At 40.3% G+C, this 21,075-nt stretch overlaps 2 protein-coding genes across 14 annotated transcripts in view; one reads left to right on the forward strand and one right to left on the reverse strand.

Moving 5' to 3' along the window:
- dennd6a (DENN/MADD domain containing 6A) overlaps positions 1-3,342 on the reverse strand; it is a 13,041-nt gene extending 9,699 nt beyond the window's left edge. Inside the window, exons 1-3 of the mRNA XM_029431242.1 lie at positions 3,112-3,342; positions 1,838-1,876; positions 1,554-1,596 (exon numbers count right to left, since the gene is read on the reverse strand). Coding sequence (XP_029287102.1) covers positions 1,554-1,596; positions 1,838-1,876; positions 3,112-3,342 — 313 coding nt within the window. The remainder of the gene's footprint in view (positions 1-1,553; positions 1,597-1,837; positions 1,877-3,111) is intronic.
- Positions 3,343-8,247: 4,905 nt separating this feature from the next.
- The window catches only part of slmapa (sarcolemma associated protein a), a 47,924-nt gene continuing 35,096 nt past the window's right edge, over positions 8,248-21,075 (forward strand). For 7 of the 13 annotated variants that reach the window (XM_029431223.1, XM_029431224.1, XM_029431225.1 and 4 more), the window contains exon 1: positions 8,249-10,074. In XM_029431223.1, coding sequence (XP_029287083.1) covers positions 9,877-10,074 — 198 coding nt within the window. In that variant the 5' untranslated portion in view covers positions 8,249-9,876. Of the gene's footprint in view, positions 10,075-21,075 lie in introns of all 13 variants that reach the window. The other 6 variants (XM_029431221.1, XM_029431218.1, XM_029431220.1 and 3 more) reach the window with 3 other exon arrangements.

Raw genomic sequence — 21,075 nt, forward strand, 5'->3', positions numbered from 1 at the left:
CTTTGATTTAAATGTTTGTCTGCGATTTTAAAAACCAGTCAGCTCTGGTCAGTGTCTTCCTGGTTTCCTCCTGGTCTTTGGACAAACAGGAAGAGGAAGCAGGAAAAAGTGAATCGCCGACCGGCCTTTAACCCCCACATGACCTCCACACATCCTCCAGCAGACACACCAGAAGAGTGTGAGAGAGAAAACAGTTTAAAACAACAACACACACACACACACACACACACACACTTCAAAGCATTACACATACAAACAATTCCTAGAGCAAGACTCCATGACATCATGCAGCCGGGTTGCGTTAGAGACCACCCAGCGTGAAACAAGCAGCTCGGATTCATCGGCTCCACATGCTCTTTATTTTGTGTGTGTTTCTATTAACTGTATTAAAGTGTGTGTGTGTAAAGTCTGACCCTGCCAGCACTGTCTGTAACGCACGCAGAGGACCGTGTTAGCAAAATGGAAGCAGTGAAGAGAAGAAGAATTTACTTTCATCACAGTAAAGAATGAAGTTTAAAAGAACTGCGTCCTTGTTTTTACTCGAGTGCGTAGATATGTTCTTGCACCCCTACGTCTGATGTGGATGGAAACACTCTGAGATTAAAGCCGAGTCAGCACTTTAACCTCAGTCCCCGTTTCACTTGAGTACAGCGACAACACAACAAATCATGTGCCACTGCTCCTTTCTGAGTACACTGAATGTTCCTGATCATTTCCCCACAGTAACAAGAGTCAAAGTGAGCTGAAGACAAATGATGTCAGCTCTGATCAAGACGTGAGAATTATTGGAGACACAGAGAGAGCGAGAGCTGCAGAGTAATGTCTCTCTCTCTCTCTCTCTCTCTGACACACATCTACAAGCGCTGTAAGCATTCTGCCCTAATCCTGTCGTCATCCTGGGGGCAGGATGTTCGTCAGCTCTACGTCCTGCTGACTCAACGTCAACATAAGCACACACCTGCAGACAAACACACGCGATTCCACAAAAACCTTTGTGCAAACACGTGTGATGTGTAACCCAATCCCTGACTCACATTATCACCAGTCTAGTGTTACACCAATGACAACGACAATTTTCAAAGTGGTCTCTGACGGTAGTTAAAGGCGACTTCTGAAACCAGGCTGTGTTCCAGAGACAAGATAATCTCATTCAGAAAACATTTGTAAGATTACAAATTACAACAAAAAAAGCCCTCCAACATAATCTCAATAGTATGTTCGCTCCATTTGATTGGACAGGTGCAGACACGGCTATTTCTGTCACTTTCCATGTGCAACACTTAAAATGTCTTCATGGAGAGACCGTCTGAAAATGTGCACCACTATCCCCATATTTAAAAGATTATCGCCTCTCCTCCAGCTCTATGACGGCCGGCTTTTCACGCCACCTTCGAGTGTGGCTGTTCTCAACAGCTGTCGTAGGAATGTCTGGTTCCTTTTTAGCACAACTGGCCCTTAATCTGACACATCACCATCAAGTTAAGACGAAGTCTCTGCCGTGCTCTGACTGTGTTCAGAGACAAACGTTTAAAAAGGTTGAATGAGGAACTCACCTGAGTTGGAGTCAGGGAAGGAAAGGTAGCAGATGCTCGTTTTCTGAAACAGAAAAGGTTTTGTTTGTTTTAGACCTTTTAATCATGTCAGGTTGATTCAGTGACAGTGACAATGATCATCATTACGAGCAACAAACATGAAAGATATGAATATTACAAGCAAATAATCTACCAAACTTCTAGGATTTAGTGTACATCGTTTATCAGCACGAGATTACTTTACTTACAAAAAGCATGTTACACATCTTGAAATTATTCTAAATCATCCCCGGCAGGTCACTCACCTCTTTCTCTGACAGTTTGGAGTGATGCGGATAAATAACCTGGAAGACAGATGAGCAGAGTTACCACACTGCATGAGCTCATCAGCCCACATCTAAAAACTGTGTTCAGCTTCTGCTAAACACTTTTAATGTTCTCTCGAATGCCACCAGATCAATTACTTTTATATCTGCGCTTGTTCTATTAGCAGTCACCGTATTACAATATACCACATTTTGCCTTTTTCAATATAACAAGTTCAAAGGGGATGTAAGCTGTGATATAAATAGATTTTAAGTGATTACATTTTAGCATTATATAAACATCTAGATAATACAATATCCACGGTATCAAGGTATTGAGTGAGTGTTGAAAACGGAGAATGACTAAAAGTTGAAATGTCTGGTCAGAGTTGTAGTTTTGTTAACGTACTCCGTATTCAGATTGTTCTCATGGTAATAATAAGTCAATTAAGAGATTGACAGAAAATTAATCAGCAACCCTTTTTGATAATTGTGTAACCTGAATACATTTACACTATTTGCTGACATTTTATAGAATAAAGATCAAGTGTATCTGCCTGCACACTCTTTGCACAGAATGGTGCATTTCCAAAAGTACTACAATATATATATATATATATATATATATATATATATATATATATATATATATATATATATATATATCCAGTGAATAAAAAATGACAATCTCTGTTCTAATTAAAAATAAAAGCAATGTGTGCAGTCTTTGTGTTGCTGAGTTCATGAGAGAAAGTGAAACAGAAAGCCTTGTAGGAGCCTGAACCCCTGTCGCTGTATGTAACTTATTAACACATGCACTGTTTGGTATTCACTGCATCCCAAACACCTGTGGGGACACCGGGGTTTTGTTGGGCCTTGCTCCACTCTCCGAGTTTAAGGTCTCAACAAGTGACTCTGGGGAATAGTTTCATCAACATGCTCCATGGGAGACAGTAGCTGAGCTGATGCTGTTGGAGCAGACTAACTCCAGGAAACAAAACACACACAATTCACATTGGCTACCATCAACTAGATCAGGTAGCGAACTAGTTATGAAAATACTCTTGTACATTTGTGTGTACACATGTCACCACTGTTAGAGTAAACACGAACTACGCAGAGAGCCAAACAAACAGCTGTATGTAGAAGTTTGTGTGCTCCATTCCAGGAAATAGTCGGATCCTTTTTAATAACTGCTAACTTGGGCATTTTTTTAGCGACACTATTGGAGGAGTTTTACATGACCCCCCCCCCCCCGGATCCTTCTGCCTCACCTCCACCGCCTGTCCAAGCTCCAGGTCGAAGCCGACCACACATATGCAGTGCAGCCAGGTGGCGAAGCGGTCCCAGGGCAGCAGGAGAGCCTCCTCCGGCTCTTCGTCGCCTCCGGGACCGGGAGGCATGGTTATCTCCTCGGCCGGGGAGATGCTACTAGCGTCCTGGTCGTCCAGATCCTCCGGCTCTTCGACCTGCTCCCCCAGCTCCTCCGGGCCTTGCAGAGCCATGGCGACGGCCCGACACGGACACTCAGACGGTCCGGAGAATGTTAGCGGCTTGTATATATAAGTTGAGACCGATATTTTAAGTTAGTGTCCCCTCAGGTGACAACAACAAGCAGCGCTACAGAAAGTAGCTACTTAGCTAGCACTTAGCACAGGAGCAGGAGCGTACGTACGACGTGAGGATGAAACGTGCAACGTCATCACGTAAGACGGAGTTGTATTCAAGTCAACCACAGACTGTGGATAACTTTATTCAACCATAACAAACTACAAAACTGTGCATAGTATGTGAGATTGACAAATGCACATTTTATAAAAATGACAACGAATCTTCACCAAAATCCTTCAATTAAGCTGGAAGCCAACAATGATATTATAATATGAAGGTTCAGTGGACTGTCAATGTATTACTTATTATATACTTATACTGGGGAAACTTCACATCCATAAAGACAAGCTCTTGCCCATCGTTTGAACCTTTGAAGATAAAATCCAGGAAGTACTTTGAGTCTATGCAAATGATATAAAAAGCATATATACAGGATTCTTTAATAGACATTTTATTTTATTGTATTGCCTACTTTGCCTAAGTTATTATGTCATCTTATTGTATTTGTTATGTTGTTTGTTTTTTATGTATTTGTTGAATCATTTAAAGCTAGTATTTCAACGTTTTGTTCTTCTTTATCAAAATAATAGAATTCACAAGAAATTCTTCAACTTTTCTGACAAATGTGCTGCACTTTTAAGGTACTATTGGTCATATTTAAAGATATTAAGTATTAACATGCATTGTTCACATCCTCAACGCTGTGTGTAACTCACGCCATCGGATGAATTACTTCTTCAATTACAGCCGGACTCTCAGTCAGGAACAAAGCAGTAAATCAGCTTTATCTAAATCCTTTAATATCACCATCACCGAACAAACAGATGGATGAAACAGAGTGGGGGTGCTCACACAATGAAGGGGAACACCCCCCGTTTATCCAGGTTAACCTGTGACACAAATCCACTTTATTATAGGTAAGAAGATTCAAGGATTATTTATTGTCATTATGCAACACAGGGTTGCACAACGAAATGCAGTTGTAGCCTTATGATACATGAAAAACACAACAGAACAGAACAGAAGAAGTAAATTCCTGAAGTGCATGTTTTGAACTTGCAAAAGGAGTAATGTAAACAAAAACAACGATGAATTATCTGAGCAGTTTATATGGCAGGCGTAGAAAACATAGAAAAGAATTAGACAGCAGAGAAACATGCAAATTGCGAATTAATCCGATTTATTCCCGTAAATGTAACTAATATTTGCTAAATGACTACTTATAGTAAATATCATACAAAACAGTACTAAACTAATTATGTATATTATTTATATGCTGTAGTAGTAATTACAAAACAAGAGGGGGAATAGGAAACAGGTCATAAAATGTGTTTCGATAAAGTGTTAATGGAGCTTATCTTTCAGTGATGTGTTTGTTACCAACACACAGCCTCCTGTATGACTGATGCTGTGATGTGGGGGGGGGGGGGCTAAGAAGCTAAACACAGTAAGATGCTGTTAAATCTCAAATAATAGTCGGACTGTGAGCACAGTGACAGCTGGGCCCTGCTCGCTCTGCAGGAGGGCTGGGCATGACTGCAGGGACTAAGACCAGGATCTATATACCATCATCAGGACTAATGTCAGGGCCAGGGGGCCAGGGGCGGGGCCAGGGACCAGGGCTGAGGCCAGAACCAGGACCAGGATCTATACCATCATCAGGACTAATGTCAGGGCCAGGGGGCCAGGGGCGGGGCCAGAACCAGGACCAGGATCTATACCATCATCAGGACTAATGTCAGGGCCAGGGGGCCAGGGGCGGGGCCAGGGACCAGGGCTGAGGCCAGGACCAGGACCAGGACCAGGATCTATATCATCACCAGGACTAAGGTCTGGGCCAGGACCAGGGCCAGAACCAGAACCAGGGTCAGGGCTTGCAGTGTTGTAGAAAATTAAAATGAACCAGCACTCTGAGGTCGTTATGGTCTGATATATTACACCTCGAGTTGATCTTGACAGTCAGTGTGTTAGTCGCTCAGTCCTTGTCCCGTCCTCTGGTATATTGGGATCAGACTGATAATCAGTCTGATCCCAAAGTGAAGCATCGAGCCCTTCAGGCCTCTCAGACCTGCCAACACCTCCTGCAGGAGTGCTCACATGTACAACTTCCTCCTTCCAAGAGCTGCGGGAGAAATACAATTTGAATATTGTTTTCAGATACCTCCAGGCAGTGATGTCATGTAACTAAGTACATTGACTCAAGTACTGTACTTAAGTATAGTTTTGAGGTACTTGTACTTTACTTGAGTATTTCCATTTTCTGCCACTTTATACTTCTACTGCATTACATCTCACAGGGAAATATTTTACTTTTTACACTTGTAGTTACATTTATTTACATAAATAACATGATGTGTTTATATGATATATATATATATATATTATATTATATATAATTATATTATTATTTCTTCTCTTTTTTAGTGTTTTCTTCTTTGTATGTTTTTTTGCTTACTTTTACAGTTTGAGTTTATATTTGCAAAAGATATGAAAGAGTTACGATGAGAAATAGAAACAGAATGATTTCAAAAAGAAAGAACATTTACAAAGATGTCTACTATTTCTTTAAATGTTAACAAATTGAAAAAGAAAAACTGGATCACTAATTGAGCCCATAATGTGCAGACACAAAATGTACAAGTGTAAATATTACTATAAACTACGTTCTTTGTTTTTAAGGAAATATTTACCTGCATGTCTTTTACACACAACTGCCTTAACATGAAAACATTGCAGATAAATTCAGATAAACCTTTAATATGATTAAATATGAAATATAACTATTAATATGCTTTAAATGAAACTTTCAATAAGTGTATTCTGAACAAAGCTTCAAGAATCTTTTCATCCCTTCCTGAATCATCTGATAGACTGAACAACAAGTTCAGCTGCTTGCAGCTATAATTATATATATTTTAATTCATGCATCTAAAAATCTTAATAGTTGATTTATATGCTTATTTCATCGTCGTCTCTCTTACCAAATAAAATCCCTTTCTTTGTGCCAAAACAAAGGTGGAGCGCAGCTTGTTTTAGATGCACGGGAAACATTAAGAATGAATTATGAATGTTTTTAGTTTTATCTGCTGTTCAAAATGACTGAATGAAACCAAACTGAGCAGCAAAGTGATGCCTTGTGGTGTTTTATCCTCAGATACTTCACTGCCCTACTGTCTCATGCAACATTGATTTGGTCTCAGCTGTCTGTTCACCAGAACACAGCGGGGACGTTTCTGGAGCCATAAGCAGAACTTGATCTCCTCACACGTCACCCCACCCCACCCTGCTGTCCCAGGCCATAAATCAAGTCACCTGGATAAAACCTCCTGATGGAACTGTAAAATATTCGTATTAATATACTGCTAGTGATGCTGGGAAAGCTACACTAGTGGTGTTACGAAAGTATCAACACAACAACAGGTACTTTAGATAGAAAACCAGTTTTAATGTTACACTCTGAGGTACCAGTAAAGCCCTAAATCCCCAAATGACCCTCGCAGCATGGGGGGAAACGCCTTGTTTTATTGCCATCTAGTGAAACCACTCTGTCATTATGAATATACCTGTAATGTGACATTGACATTTGTAATATATCAAAGTTCAGATCTGTTAACACAAACTTTACGTTGTTGTAGCTCTAGGAAAAATCTAATAAAAGTTAATTGTCATGTGTTTTCTATTTCCTGCTGTTAATGACAAAGGCCTGATGTCTGAGGATGAATAGTGGGCGTTCTTTATGTTGTTGACATCCAGCAGTGTGGACCAAAATCTTATTATAGTAGATAGTTGCATGATATGGTTTTCATTAAGATGTGACTTCCATATCAGTTATATGTTTATCCTTATAATCAAAATATCATATTTTATCCAAAATACTTCTTGTATAGATATACGCCTGAAAAGAAAAGTACTTTAATTTAGATTTATTAAGTCATCATTTTGATTAAGTGAGTACAAGCCTTGAGTATTTTTATTTTCACTTTTCATTCATTTATTTCCTGAGCTTTCATAGAATCTGTTTGAACCAAACTAACTGCATGTATTATGTAAAATCAAATATAATAATAATATAATAAGTTAAAGAAGAAAATGTAATATGCCTTTAGTAATGGTGGATAGATTTGAATATGTTCTTGAAAGAATATATGGTATATTAAAAAAAAGAATAGACAACTACAAAAAACATAATTGAAATTGATGATTATGTCACATTATATTTTGAACGAGTTTATATTATTATTTTTGGACTTTTTTAGTTTTTAATTATTTTGAATCCCCCATTTTTTATTTGTTTATGCTATTTAACATTGTTATTGTTATTATGCTTTGTCTGTACATATGTGCATGTACATTATACATGTGTAGAGGTTTGTATGTACTACATGGTATTACTATAAGACAATAAATACAGTTAAAAAAATAATTAATTTTCAGAGTCAACTGATTTATTGTAGAGGTTTTCAATAGTAGTTATCAATAAAGTTTAAAGTGAAGTGTTTCACTCTTAGTGCAAACAATACATAGGCTAAATAAAACATATGTAACACTGTCTGTTTACATTTTTTATTTGTTTGCCTGAAGAATCCTGCAAGAAAATATGAATTCCTTTGCTCAGATTGCACAAAAAGCAGCGCTATGATGTTGGATGTTGCAGGGACTGTGTGCCAATGCAAATCCCACTGTTCTCATTGCATAAGAAAAATACATTTTATGTCATGATCATAAATGAATCTGAAACTTTTTATGGACCATCTGGCAGAATGCCACGGACCCTTGTTGTCCCCGGACCCCACCTTTAGAATAACTGATGAATGAGCTCAGCGGTCGGTGAGTGGAGTTGATGTGACTCGGGCCGTGAACGCACCGCGCCTGTCTGCTCTCTAGTTACAGTATGGCGGCTGGGACTTGCGGAGGAGGACAACTTCTTCTAGATTCCTTCCAGAAAATTGTAGGAAGGCGACGGATTTAACTGAAAACTGCCTCGGCAAACACCGACGACGAGAGCGCAACTTGTGGCTTTAACGGACATTTTTTTCCTGGAAGATAATCGGACTGGTGTGATGCGTGAGGAGGACCCGCAGTCAAGAAACTCCCCTGATTTTTCCGCGTCTGACTGTCAGTTAGCCGGCTAGCTGCTCGGTTAGCTCACCACCTTCATGCTAACGTTCGCTTGCAGGGCTCCGTAGTAGCCAAAAGGCGGGCTAGCTTGCTGCTTTTATTTGCTCCAGGAGACAGGGATGGCATTTCGCCTCCATCCGGTAAGCGAACTGGTTGAGAGGGGTGGGGAGAAAACATTTGAGGACCTGGTTGATAAAGTTTGTCAGCACTCATTAGCCTAGCCTAGCCTAGCCTAGCCTGTTGGTACAACGCCAGAAAACGTTGGCCGAGAGAGCGCTTTGCCAGTCCACTAGCGAGCTAGCCAATTAGCATTTTAGTTGCACAAGAAGACCTGCTAATCCCCCGTTCATCCCAGTTGAGTGTTTTGAAGCCTCTCGCACTAACTAATTCAGACAAGGAGTGGAAACTGGACTGCTTTAGTTGGCCCAATTGACCATTAATGTTGAATAACTCAGCGGTGTTTTGGCGTTCAGCCTTGCTAGGTGTCGTTAGCGACCTTATAGGTGTTCTGTGGAGGGAGTGGTAGCGTTAGGTAGCTAGCTAAGGTTCCCTGTATCAGGACAACAATGTCACTCAGATTATGGCTGTAAATGACGAATAGATTCAAGATGACACATTATTAAACGTGTGTAAACCGACTGGCGTGTTGCACATTGGGCTGTGTGCCCGTTGTTCGCTTGTTGCAAGACGAGACTTAATACAGATAGAAAGCGCGCAATACTAGAGTTAACTATTCCCGAGATACATTAGACATTTAGTTTCCTGAATTGATAACTCATTCAATTTGTAGTCACAGTTACTGGTGTGAGCTGTTGCTATCTTGGGGGGACTAAACATCAAGGCTGATTGGCTTCCCTCGCCTGCTTCAGTGCTGGAATAGTTTGATGGACGTGGGAGGCTGTTTTCCAGGCTGTCAGTGCTATACTCAGTCATGTATGTCTTGACACATGGCACCCTGGTCTGTACATAGTGCCTGCTGTCAGATATATAAGTATCGTTATGTAGCTATGGTGGACAGTCACTGAGGGGAATGTCTTGTCTTTTTTATACCTGTTGGTGTGTTTTTTATTTTCATTTGTTTCAAACACAGGGGAGTCTTGTTGCATCGAAGTGGGAAAGCAGTGCAGCCCGGGCTGTGCACAGTGGACAATGTTTATTAGTTAGTGCCTAGGAACTTGGAGGACTAACAGTTCGGCCTACATATAGGCCACAGATATTGTAGATTTATTCATTGGGGATTGTAACAGAAGACTGCCACTCTGGATCAAGAAAACCTGTCTGGTTGGAGTAACACTCTTAAGCCAAAATCAATGCCTTCAGCGTTGGCTGTGTTCGCCTGCCGACCAAACTCGCACCCATTCCAGGAGAGGCATGTGTACCTGGATGAGCCAGTCAAGATCGGCAGGTCGGTGGCTCGGTGTCGGCCGGCCCAGAACAACGCCACCTTTGACTGCAAGGTGCTGTCAAGGAATCATGCCTTGGTTTGGTTCGACCACAAGACCGGCAAGGTAAGAGAAGATGATAAACTCTAAGCTGACATTTTGTTACTGTATTTTCCCCACAGGAGGGACTTTCCTTCAGCCTTTTAGAGGAATTTGGTGTAAATATTCAAACACTGATGAAAAGTCATAGCCTCTGTAATAGCTCTACGGACTGTATCTTCACAAACAGCCACCTCAAAATGATTCTCAGTCATATTTAAATGGTCAGCAGTGCTGCCACAAACGCGCATATACTCTTTGACATGATTAAACCCTGAAGCAAGACCTTCTCCCGAGTGAACTTTCCTCAGGCCTGAACAGATTCAGTTTGTTAAAGGGTGCGTTCACATCAAGCATGTTTGGAGGGAAACCTCAAACTCCGGAGTGACATTTTTCCAACGCTGTACTTGGAGGGTAATGCATAATCCCAATTGAGCACAGGAAATGTTCCCAAAACTCAAGGGATTATGGGTAGAAAAAAAAGCCACAGATGCTGTTCCTAGCTCGAAAAAAGGTCTGGATCGATTCTGGATTTATGTTCCACCCTCTGCAAACATATCTATCCTACATGAAGAAAGTCTAGCGAAACCTGAGCTCCCCATGAGACTCCAATATGAGCTGTTCTAAAGCCAATAGTCGTCTGTTAGGGATATTTTATAGGGGATAATATAGGTAGAGATAAAGGTAGAACAGATTGAACCACTTAATGTTAGGCATTTGTTTTTCATAAATGACTAAAATTATTAATTGACTTTTTGAAAATAGTGTAGAGTAAAACTTTGGTCAGAAAACCGCCACAGAGCTCGTTTTCCTCACAGGGATTAAATTAAGTCCTGGATTAAACACAATTCAATGCAGATATCCATTGAAGAATGTCTTTAGTCCAGTCTAGGACTAAACTTAATCCTTGTCTGGGAAACCAACCTGTATGTTCTTCAAAATCAGATCTATGTGTGTAGCATCTGTCGTTAGCTTCAGTGTTTCTGTAGTTTCTCTGTAGAACAGGTTGAACAGGATGAGACACCCACAGGATTAACTCAACTATGTGGCATGCAGGGACTGTGTGTGTGTGTGTGTGTGTGTGTGTGTGTGTGTGTGTGTGTGTGTGTGTGTGTGTGTGTGTGTGTGTGTGTGTGTGTGTGTGTGTGTGTGTGTGTGCCAGCTATTTATAATGACACCAGTAGCGTCATCCTTTCCTCTCTTCAGGGATGAAACACACACATGGATTGACTGACATACACTGATTTATAGGCATGCAGGATAAATAAATAAAACAGATTGATTATTTATCACCAGAGGTTATTGATGGCTCAGCTAAGGGCTGTGCTGGTACTTTTGTATACTTTGTCCAATGACCCTGGTCACTGACTAGCTCTTAATAACTTGCAGTGCTGAAGAAGCTCGAGCATATAAGAACGTCTGTTAACTGAACATACAATAGACTCACTATAGGCCCATAGAGTTGCCTTCTAGAACACGCTTTTAGATAAAGCCTTCTTAAAGATGTGAAACATTTTACAAAATGGGAAGATCAAACCATATTTAACATATTTTAAATTAATTGCCATTTAAATAAAGATGCAGTAAATCTGCCTGCCCTGAGACCAAGGGGTTAAGTTACCAACCATGAACCTTAAAGTCCCTCAAAGTTAAGCAAGGTCTGCGAGAAATTCACAATTTATTTTAGTGGCTTGGTTGCTCAAAGTACATACTAATACAAATGTATGTATGTTATTTATTTATTTATTTTTATAACACAAGTCAATGGTGGAAAAAAACTCTTTAAACATACTCATCATAAAACATCAGCCACACTGTAAACATAGCTTTGGACATGTTTGGTGTATTTGATACTTTTAGAGATACAGATAGACTGTCTAAAGGTCACACACACACACACACACACACACACACACACACACACACACAGAGAGAGGAATTAACCACATAGCTTGCCTAACTAATACCTCATAACCGTAGGTTCCTCTTGTAGTAAGAACATGCTTGTCATGTGAGTCTGCAGTTTCACTTTGCTCTAACACGTTGAAACAGTTCCTTTCACCTGACTGGTTCTGCGTTGTGATGGTGACCGTGGTGATCTGAATACCATGCAGGAGCCACAAGTAGAATTGGATTAAATGTCAATGGAAACTGCTGTAAAATGTGTTGGACTGCACACATTGAAACTTTCTGATGGCTTTTGTGCTGGACAGTGTTCCCCTCCATCTTGTCTGTGTGTGATAAGTGTGCACTGGAGAGAAACAGGTGTGATTGGTCGCATCTTGTGATAGATGAACCAATCAGTGGGCTCAGTGATCCAGCAGATTGCTTTATTATTGATGTCATATTTCTGAACATCGGAGCAGGGGTTACTGCTACTGTAAGATCCATCTTTTTTTATCTTTTTTATTTAGACAGACAGACATCAATCAGACATTTTCTCCCCTTAACTTTCTTTTCTTATTTAAATATTAAAGACAAAACAAAATGATGCAATGAAAAAATTAAAGAAGAAGAATAAATGACAAATATTGATTTTTAAAATACTGTAACCGCATATACATATATATCTTTCCATATTTACCCATTAATAAATAAGTATATACCTATACTCACAAACACGTATACATGCACATTTTTCCAAACATTTTTAATCGGCCTTTAGAAATAAGAATAAGAAAAAACATCCTCTCTCTCAGATCACTAAAACATGCTCGCTCCTCAGACTCAGCTGGAAAAATCACAACACGATGACATCATGTCTTTTTTATTTGGTCCGTTTTATTGTTTTGCAGCCAGACTGAAATGTGATTAAAGATATGGAGACCTGTGATGGCATGTTATGTACTGTAGGCTGCTGATGGCACTGCCTCCCTCTGGGGCCGTTGCCTTGACACAGACTACTGTGAAGGAAGGATGAACTAATTGACACGAACACAGCTGGTGGGACAAATATCTAAAGGGCTCTTACAGGATATAATGAAGTGTGTTCGTATTTAAGCAGCAGCCATCATGAGAAGGTCAGATCAGACCCAGCTGCTTCTCTCTTAACCCTGGAGGCCCTGGGACCTTCTTTTGGGAACCATGCTAGAGGTCAATCAGACAGAGAACCAGACAGATGAGAGCGCTTTGTCATTTACGGTTAACTTCTTCCTTCCTCCTTTGAGAAACTGTCCCCAGATTGTGTATATATTACGTTTTGTCGATAAGACTCCAGGAGTTGGAAGGTTTTTTTTTTCCCATCTCTGCATATTTTCCATTTATGGTTCTTTCTCTTTATCATTAGTGCTACAGAAACCATATGTCGAGCCCAGCGTGTTTACATTCCACGAAAACGAGACAAAAACTATATAACCATGCTAGTGGCCTAAATATTGGAAGTGTGGTGTATTTCACAGTGCTTAGATAACTTTCTCAACATGAAGATGTTGAATGTTGAGTACTCCTGCTTTAAAATGGCCAAATATGTATTAATACGCTGCTGAAAATAGTCCCCAACAAATGTGCTCCTTCCTCCTGTTTATGGAACTTTTGCTCTAGACTACAGTGTCCTGCTGTTTTGGGAAATGAAAGAGGTTTAACTGAAGTTAATATTTGTAAGTATTTTAATTTTAGAAAGATGAGTAGTAACCAGTGGGTTTGGAGCTGAGAGCACAGAGAGAAGGGAAGTCAAAGTATTGAGGCGGACTAACACGTCGTTGGGTTTTGGTCTTTTTATGGATTTGTTGACAATAAGAAACGTATAACATTTAAGAGCTTTGGCTTCTTTGTTAAAGGAAAAAAGAATTTAAGGAAATGTGTATGAAGAATATCTTTATTTCTCTTTGGGGGGGGGGGGGAGGCTTTCACCTGGCGGAGATAACCAGACTTGGAACCCACTGGAGAGATCTAGCTGCATCACTCAAAGCTTGGGGAGGTAACATTGGAGAAGCCAGCAAGACTAAACTCATTTTCTTTTGAAAGTTATCCAACCGAAAAACCCAGCCCAATGTTCCCTACTCTTTTCCAATGAAAGAATCGAGCACCACTCGCTCCAAAAGCTGCTAAATCTAGCGAGAAAGTCGCCTCCCTCAAAGCCACTCCCCCAAAAACATCATGATTAACCTAAACATGAACATGGCTATTAGTACTCGCAGCTGTAAAGTCTTTCAACAAATATTACAAAATAAAATACATTACTCACGCTAGCTTTGAAGTTATCCAGTCATTCATTCATTCGTCCATCAAGTGAGAGTGTGCACTTAATCTGACCATGTGCCCGTTGACTGGATCCGACCAGGTTCTGGAGGACTTAGTTGTAACACGTAAGAGCTACAGAGCCCGGATTGATCTGATTTTTGTTTTCCAATGCTAAAACCAGGGTTTAGTGATTGTTACAAGAAAAAGGTAAATTGAAAATCAACTCTTCAAGGTGATACATTCTGGTTTTGGTGACGCATGTGGCTGAGTTTGTTTATTCTAGCAGATTAGCGTCTCATAGTTGGAAGGTAAAATGTTCCGTGCTTCACTTATACCCTGCTAGCAAGTGTGCATTGTGCTGCATCAGTTTTGCAGCTCTGTGTGAAACGATGTTTGGAGCTAAATGTGTCTTCTCTTGTCCTGCTTGTTTCCCTGCTGGCGGCCTACATGCCTCATGCAATTCCTCACATCAGGATCTGCAGCATTGTTCTGCAGGCCAATGTCTTGTTTGGTCAGCCCTCTGTGGAGGGTTTGGAGTTGAGAAGTGAAAAGAATGCAGGGGAATCCATCCATCGTCTTCCGCTTACAGGGGAATCCCAGACTTTAATTATAATATGAATGAATGGTTTAAGAAGCCTTATCATAGTTTAAACAGGTGTAAATACCAATCGGCAAGTAGAAGCCTGTCCTGGGCTCCACAGAGGATCCCTCCTGCCAGGTGAAAACAAACTTGTCATTTTATTTAGTTTTTTTTAATACCATATGAGGGTTACATGGTCCGTTATGTTCTGTAGTTGGCTCTATAGCTCTTGCTCATTGAGAACCTGTTTTAAATCTGATTTTACATGCACAAATAATTGTGGCTGTTAGCTGTCAGCTGGTGCTTATAACCTCTGAAACGTGCCCTGAACTCCCGTGGGAGTTTTTAACTATCACTCTGATCCGTTGCACATCTGATGCCCAGAAGACTGTTGTAAAATGCAACGGCTTGACAGTAAATTAATCACAATATCAAATATGAATTGACCTCTTATTTGAGAAGCACTTCAACATTTAATGTATTTTTTATCTGTTCAAACTCGGTGTGTTGAAAAAGCACTTTGTATTGATAAGCAAACTGCTTGTACACTTGCATGTTTTAATCCTTAAACAGTTTGTTTTCCTTTCCCCCTCTTGTGTTGCATGTCAACATCTGAATTTTGGAGGATAAATCCTTTTGATTTTGGTAATACCATCTCCTCTGCTCTTTTGCGACCCTGAGAAAGAAAGTAGGAGTATACCTGAATCTAAATATTGTGTGTTTTTCTTCTCTAGTATGTAATACACTTTACAGCCTCACTTATCACTACTTTTATAATGAAATGGTGTTGCTTTTAGGGTCAAAGTAAATAGATTTAAGGACTTGAATGTCAATTCATGCAGTGATCAGACCCGGGTGTTACAATCTTGTTACGACAGCAATTCATTTATCAGGATCTTTCATCATATAGATCAAGGACGGTTAATTAAAATTCAAAGAGGTCCAGTTAGAGAACATTTCCTCAAGCGAAGGTCCGAAACATAATGTCTAACGGTGGAGAGCAGAGCTGTAGTCTGGTATCGGTACTCCATGTCAATCTGAATACCAACACAGCACAGGAACGCACTCGCAGTCAGGACACAGCTCTGTAACTCTCTATATCTGAGCGTGTGTGAGTGTGAAGGAATAAGACACTGTTGGCAAGAACAGGCACTCTGGCAAACTCAGCTCTGGCGTTGTGCACGTGTGTGTTCAGAGAAAGCATTACTGCATCCAGACTCCGCAGCAGGACGCCATGATGGAGCGTTAGAATCTTTTTGAATCTCATGAGTTGATTCTCGGAGTCACGTTTTGATTCAGAAACTATTCTCGATTCAAAACTGATTCTTGATGTAAAGGATGACACTATCTTTAAGCTCTGACTCCAGTGCATTGTGTGCTAAACCATTCAAACGTATCCTTTATCCACTCAGCTTCAGTATTTAACATAACTGACAGTTAATAACTGGTCTCAGTGCAGCTTTTGTTGGCTTTCATTTGGAAGTCTTAGTGTTCTGCACACAGTTGACTTCCGCCGTCAACATGTTATTAACGAACATTACAAAAAAACACATTTTTGACATCGTACTTCTTGTGTGAATCTTTTCCCCCCCCCCCCCTCCTAGTTAGAAGTGAAACCAGTACATACGGCTAATTGCCATCTGCTTTTTGAGGTTGATCTGATATCTGAAATAAGAAATCTAGTTTTCTTACATAAAACCTCAACGTTCTGAAACTCTATGAAATGTCCCTCCACTTACTAAGGCCTTGTTAGCACCTGGTGATCTGTGTGCACTGTGCAGGTGTGACTGCACCCAAGACTCATTGAGATCCCAGGTGGAAGTTCACAACATCGGTAGCTCTGTGTATTTTGCCCGTTTCTTTATTGGTAAGCATTAGTACTTTGAAAGTATTCTGCGTGGCACAGAAGCCACAGAGAGTGTATCTTGGGTTTTGGGATGTTATTGTCATCCTATATGTTGTTGCACAAATCTGACACCCGCCTGCTCTCATCCCCGGCTCTCTGGAGCTGCGTGCGCCTTGCAAAGGCGGCGTTGTTTGCGTCCTTGAAGTCTATTTGTTTATAACAACGAAAATGATTTCCGTGTTGATTTGCATATAGAGCGGGGGAGTGAGAGCCGATCACAAGTGGTCACTGGAGACACAATCTAATGGAGACTTGGTGTGTCGGATCACCCAAGATATTAATGCCAGGTCTTTGTTTCCAGCTCTATTCTTTCTGTTGGAGGTGTGAGTGTTTGACATGTGACGCTTTTACTATCTTTCTTTTCAAACGTGCTGAACTGGAGGCAGGTTTCATAGCTTGTTCATACATGATGCAGGCAGCTCAAAGCAATGTGTTGTTGTCTAGAGCTCAGGGGGTGTTAAATCCTATTTACTACTTGTACATCACGCTTTTCTACACCAACCATTACGTCGAGCGCTATTCCTACATATCTCGTGAGCTGCTAAATCAGTGAAAGTATCCTGTGAACCTTTTTTAGAAAACATTAACATACCAACCGCTGAACATTAACATACTGGTAGTAATCTGATGAAGAGTCTTTGGCTTTTCAACACTTCCTTAGACAGGAAGGAGGATGCTGTCGACACAACCTGCCTTTATGAGCTTATTGTTAGAGGTCGCCACCAGAACACACGATGCTAAATCCTGGCATGTGCCTTTTTAAGTTACGGGTTAACGAGTTGGATTACAGCAAAGTTGCCTCTCAAGACACTGCAGCAGTTTTACAAAGCTGTTAAGAAATACATCTTGTGTTGAATTTACCTCTTTATAACAAATTAAAGTGTGAGGAGATTCAAAAACTTCTGCATCTTTGAATAATTCATGATTTAATATTTAAATCTCAAATAACATAAAGAATCTTGTTTAATAAAACTAACTAGAAGACACTACATGTAAGCTGCCTGTTAAAAAGGTTTCCCCTTAGTACTTAAGAACAAGTATTTTATTTATAAAGAAGAGATTTGATTTGTTTTTTCTAATAGCCTTTGCCTTCATTGGATACCTTCTATGGCTTGTGTGCAGGGTTTCTGCGGTTGAAGTGCCTTATCAAGCCGTCCAGGTGCAACGCTAACCGATGCAACAGTGTATTACGTGATTTTTGATTAAGTAATTAGTCTAAATGTTATGTCAAAGATGGCCACCATAAATGTATAGAGCTAGAGTCCAAAACTGTAAGGAAATCAGAAAATCCTCACATTTTTAAAAGCTTAAACTAAATCATTAATGGATTATTAAAATAGTTGACTATTAATTTTCTGTCTTAGCTAATAAATTAATCAACATTGTTTTTCAATTATTACATATTTGACGGTAAAATCAATTGTTGCCTCGTGAGCCAGTATTTCAAATAACTAATAAATAATATATACACATAAGTTAGTCTCCGTTGTGCACTCTCTCTTCCTCTTCCATATAGACCACTAAAGTGGCAGAGCTGAAAATAGGCAGCTGAAAATAGTCAGCTGAAATCTGCAGCCCAAACACTGTAGCTCACCAACACTCACCTTTCAAGGAAACGCACACTGTTCTGCAGGAATATGCTCACGTGCTGTCTGATGAAACCCTCTTTCTGTTCGCCAGTAGCAGCAAACCGCCTCTTTTGGAAACGGTGGCCGGAGTCCAGGCTTCATTCGGCTGGCTCACTGACACACACCGGGATCAACAAGCTCTCTCCATCTGCAGCCTCTTTCAGACACTCACTGTAACCTGGACATGCTCGGCCAGTTTGAGTAAAAATATCAAAGACAGTTACAGTTATACATATACATAGACAACATACGGTTATGTTGTAGCACGCAATCGTTCACGAAGTACACTTTTACAAAACTTCTTGCTCTGGCAGGTGGAAGTTGTCAAATATCTTCTGAGCACTGCTGCAATATCCAAAGTTCATTATGTCTAAGAATCTGCATCGGGCTGATCCGGGCACATTATTTAACGGAGCGTTTCATTGTTATTTCAATGTGTTGGATCCACAGATTACGTTCAAACGTTTGGAATCACCTCTTGGTTTTCATTTGTTTCTTCTTCCCTTCAATAATGTCTTTTTGAACTGAGATAAAAACAGTATACGCCAAATGTAATCTTTCCATTTAAAATGGTTTTTGCCCCAAAAAAGAAGAATTAAATGATTTTTACTTTGCAGACGAGCAATGTAGCATTTAAAAAAGGCTCCGGTGCATCGCTTAATCCATATGAAACGCGTTTGGGCTGCATTACATCACTTCCTGCGAACTTCACGTGGAAGAACGAGTCGAAAGCAGCATCACTAATCTATTTTAACTGAATATTCTCTGGTCTAGCTCAGCTAAACACCGAATCCATCAACACGTTGGCTCGTCTTTCACTAACCAGTAGATGCCGACGGCGTTGTCTTCACTTCAACTGGCTTTGGCAGATTAGGATAACAGACACTTGACTCTCCTGCTGTTCATATAGACACTAATCAGACACTTTCATGGACTCACGTGGTGCTTCCTCTGCAGTTCACGGTTGTGTGCTGCTACAGAATAAATAAAGGAAAACACTGGAATGGAAATTTGGCGTCAGTTTTGGCATTCAAATTGTAGGGGAAACACCGATCATTCCTCGCAGCCGTCTGACCGCCCCCAATCAAGTTTTTGTGGCAGGCGATTCCAAAACATTTGAACACTATTGTATTTAATAAACATATAAAGTATTAGATCCGACTCGGTGACGGCAGATTGTGTTGGGACTTCGCTATTTTGAACATGTAACTGTTGAACAGAGGCGAAAGTGTGAACGCCAGAAATACATTGTTTAAACAGATGGAGGAGCGCAGCAGCGTGAAAGTTCCATGTCTGAAAGGCGTTCATTGCTGTTGTCTTATTCTTTCTCTCTCTCTCTCTAACAAGCCTCCGTCTCTTCTCTCTGCTCAACAGTGTTTATGAAACAGGTTTATCATACCAGTCATGACTCGCTGCCTTCGGCGTGACAGATTAACTCATTTAATAAAAAAGAGAGAATCTCACGCCTCGGTTCCAGTGCTGTGGCGTGACCAATCTTTAGACCTCCATCTTTACAAAGAAGCCTCTTCATACTTATACTGTCAGTAATTATTAACACAACGTCTTTGTTTAGCCTTTGACCTTCATCTTGACTCCTGATGTTGCTCTATTCCTCTTTGATTCGTACAATATATAAAATGGTATAAACGTTATTTCCATAGTATATTATCTGTATGGCATCAGTGCTCCATACGAGTGTTTCTTCTTCTTGGGATTCGGCTTCACTGCTTTGCTTCAGTGTTTTCTGGTGGACGGTGAGAGTTCAGGGAACATGAAGTCTGTCCCAAGATTCTCAGTGTGACAAGTATTTTATCATCTTTCCTAACTGAGGAATCTGCACACATCCTGCGTATGATGAAGAAACACAGGATGTACAGGACTGATCCTCTCAAAAGATATTATGAGGATAAAGAGATGCGTCTGTTTCATGCATACATTGATCCGTTTTTGCTCGCTGTAATTATTCCTCTTGTTAATACGGGCTATTAAAAGATCCTTTCCTTACATGCTTCCAATGTAAATGAGAAGTAAGAGTTTATCTGAGCTTATTAAGGCTTGAGTAGTTTGAATGTATTTCCAAAAGCTTAATTTCTTTCAGACATGTTGGTCACAAAGTGTAACTTTAAATACTCACTTGAGTTGTCTAACTCGTGCTGCTATGGCTTCACATTAACTGCAGATACACGTTGTATGTTTCCACTGTGGACTTTGTCCCCGATCATTTACATAAGAAGCACATCATGAGTGGACCTCTTAAAGGCCTGTCTGAGCAGGAGGAATGTCTTCAGGGATTTTGAGACTTGATAGATTCAGAGTTCATCTGTCAGCTGAAGATATGTTTATCAATCTGTGTTTATGTTTGTGTCAACCTGCTGACTGGTTAAGTGGCTGTCGCAGCCTGATATTTTGCACTGTTTTTGGAGGCTGAGGGCAAATTAAAATGCAAACACAATTACATGACATTCGTTCAGCTGACACTAATGAGGGAGAGATGGAGAGAGAAACGGGAAGGAGGAAGACAGCGGGATAAAGGGATGCAGTGTTTTGTGGAGAAATGTTCTGCTCGTGGGTGGAAGTGGTGCAGGAATGTCAGTGGTGGTAGAAATCAGTCACAAGTGTAGATTTGTTTAAAAGTGATTTCATTTGTGTGATATTGTATGGTTCAAGAAAAAGCCTTTTTAATACAAAAGATCCTCAATTTGTTTCAATGTATTTGTCTTTTGTTGGCCTTCAGG

The sequence above is a fragment of the Cottoperca gobio genome, chromosome 5 (genome assembly GCF_900634415.1).
Source record: "Cottoperca gobio chromosome 5, fCotGob3.1, whole genome shotgun sequence".
Lineage (NCBI taxonomy): Eukaryota > Metazoa > Chordata > Actinopteri > Perciformes > Bovichtidae > Cottoperca > Cottoperca gobio.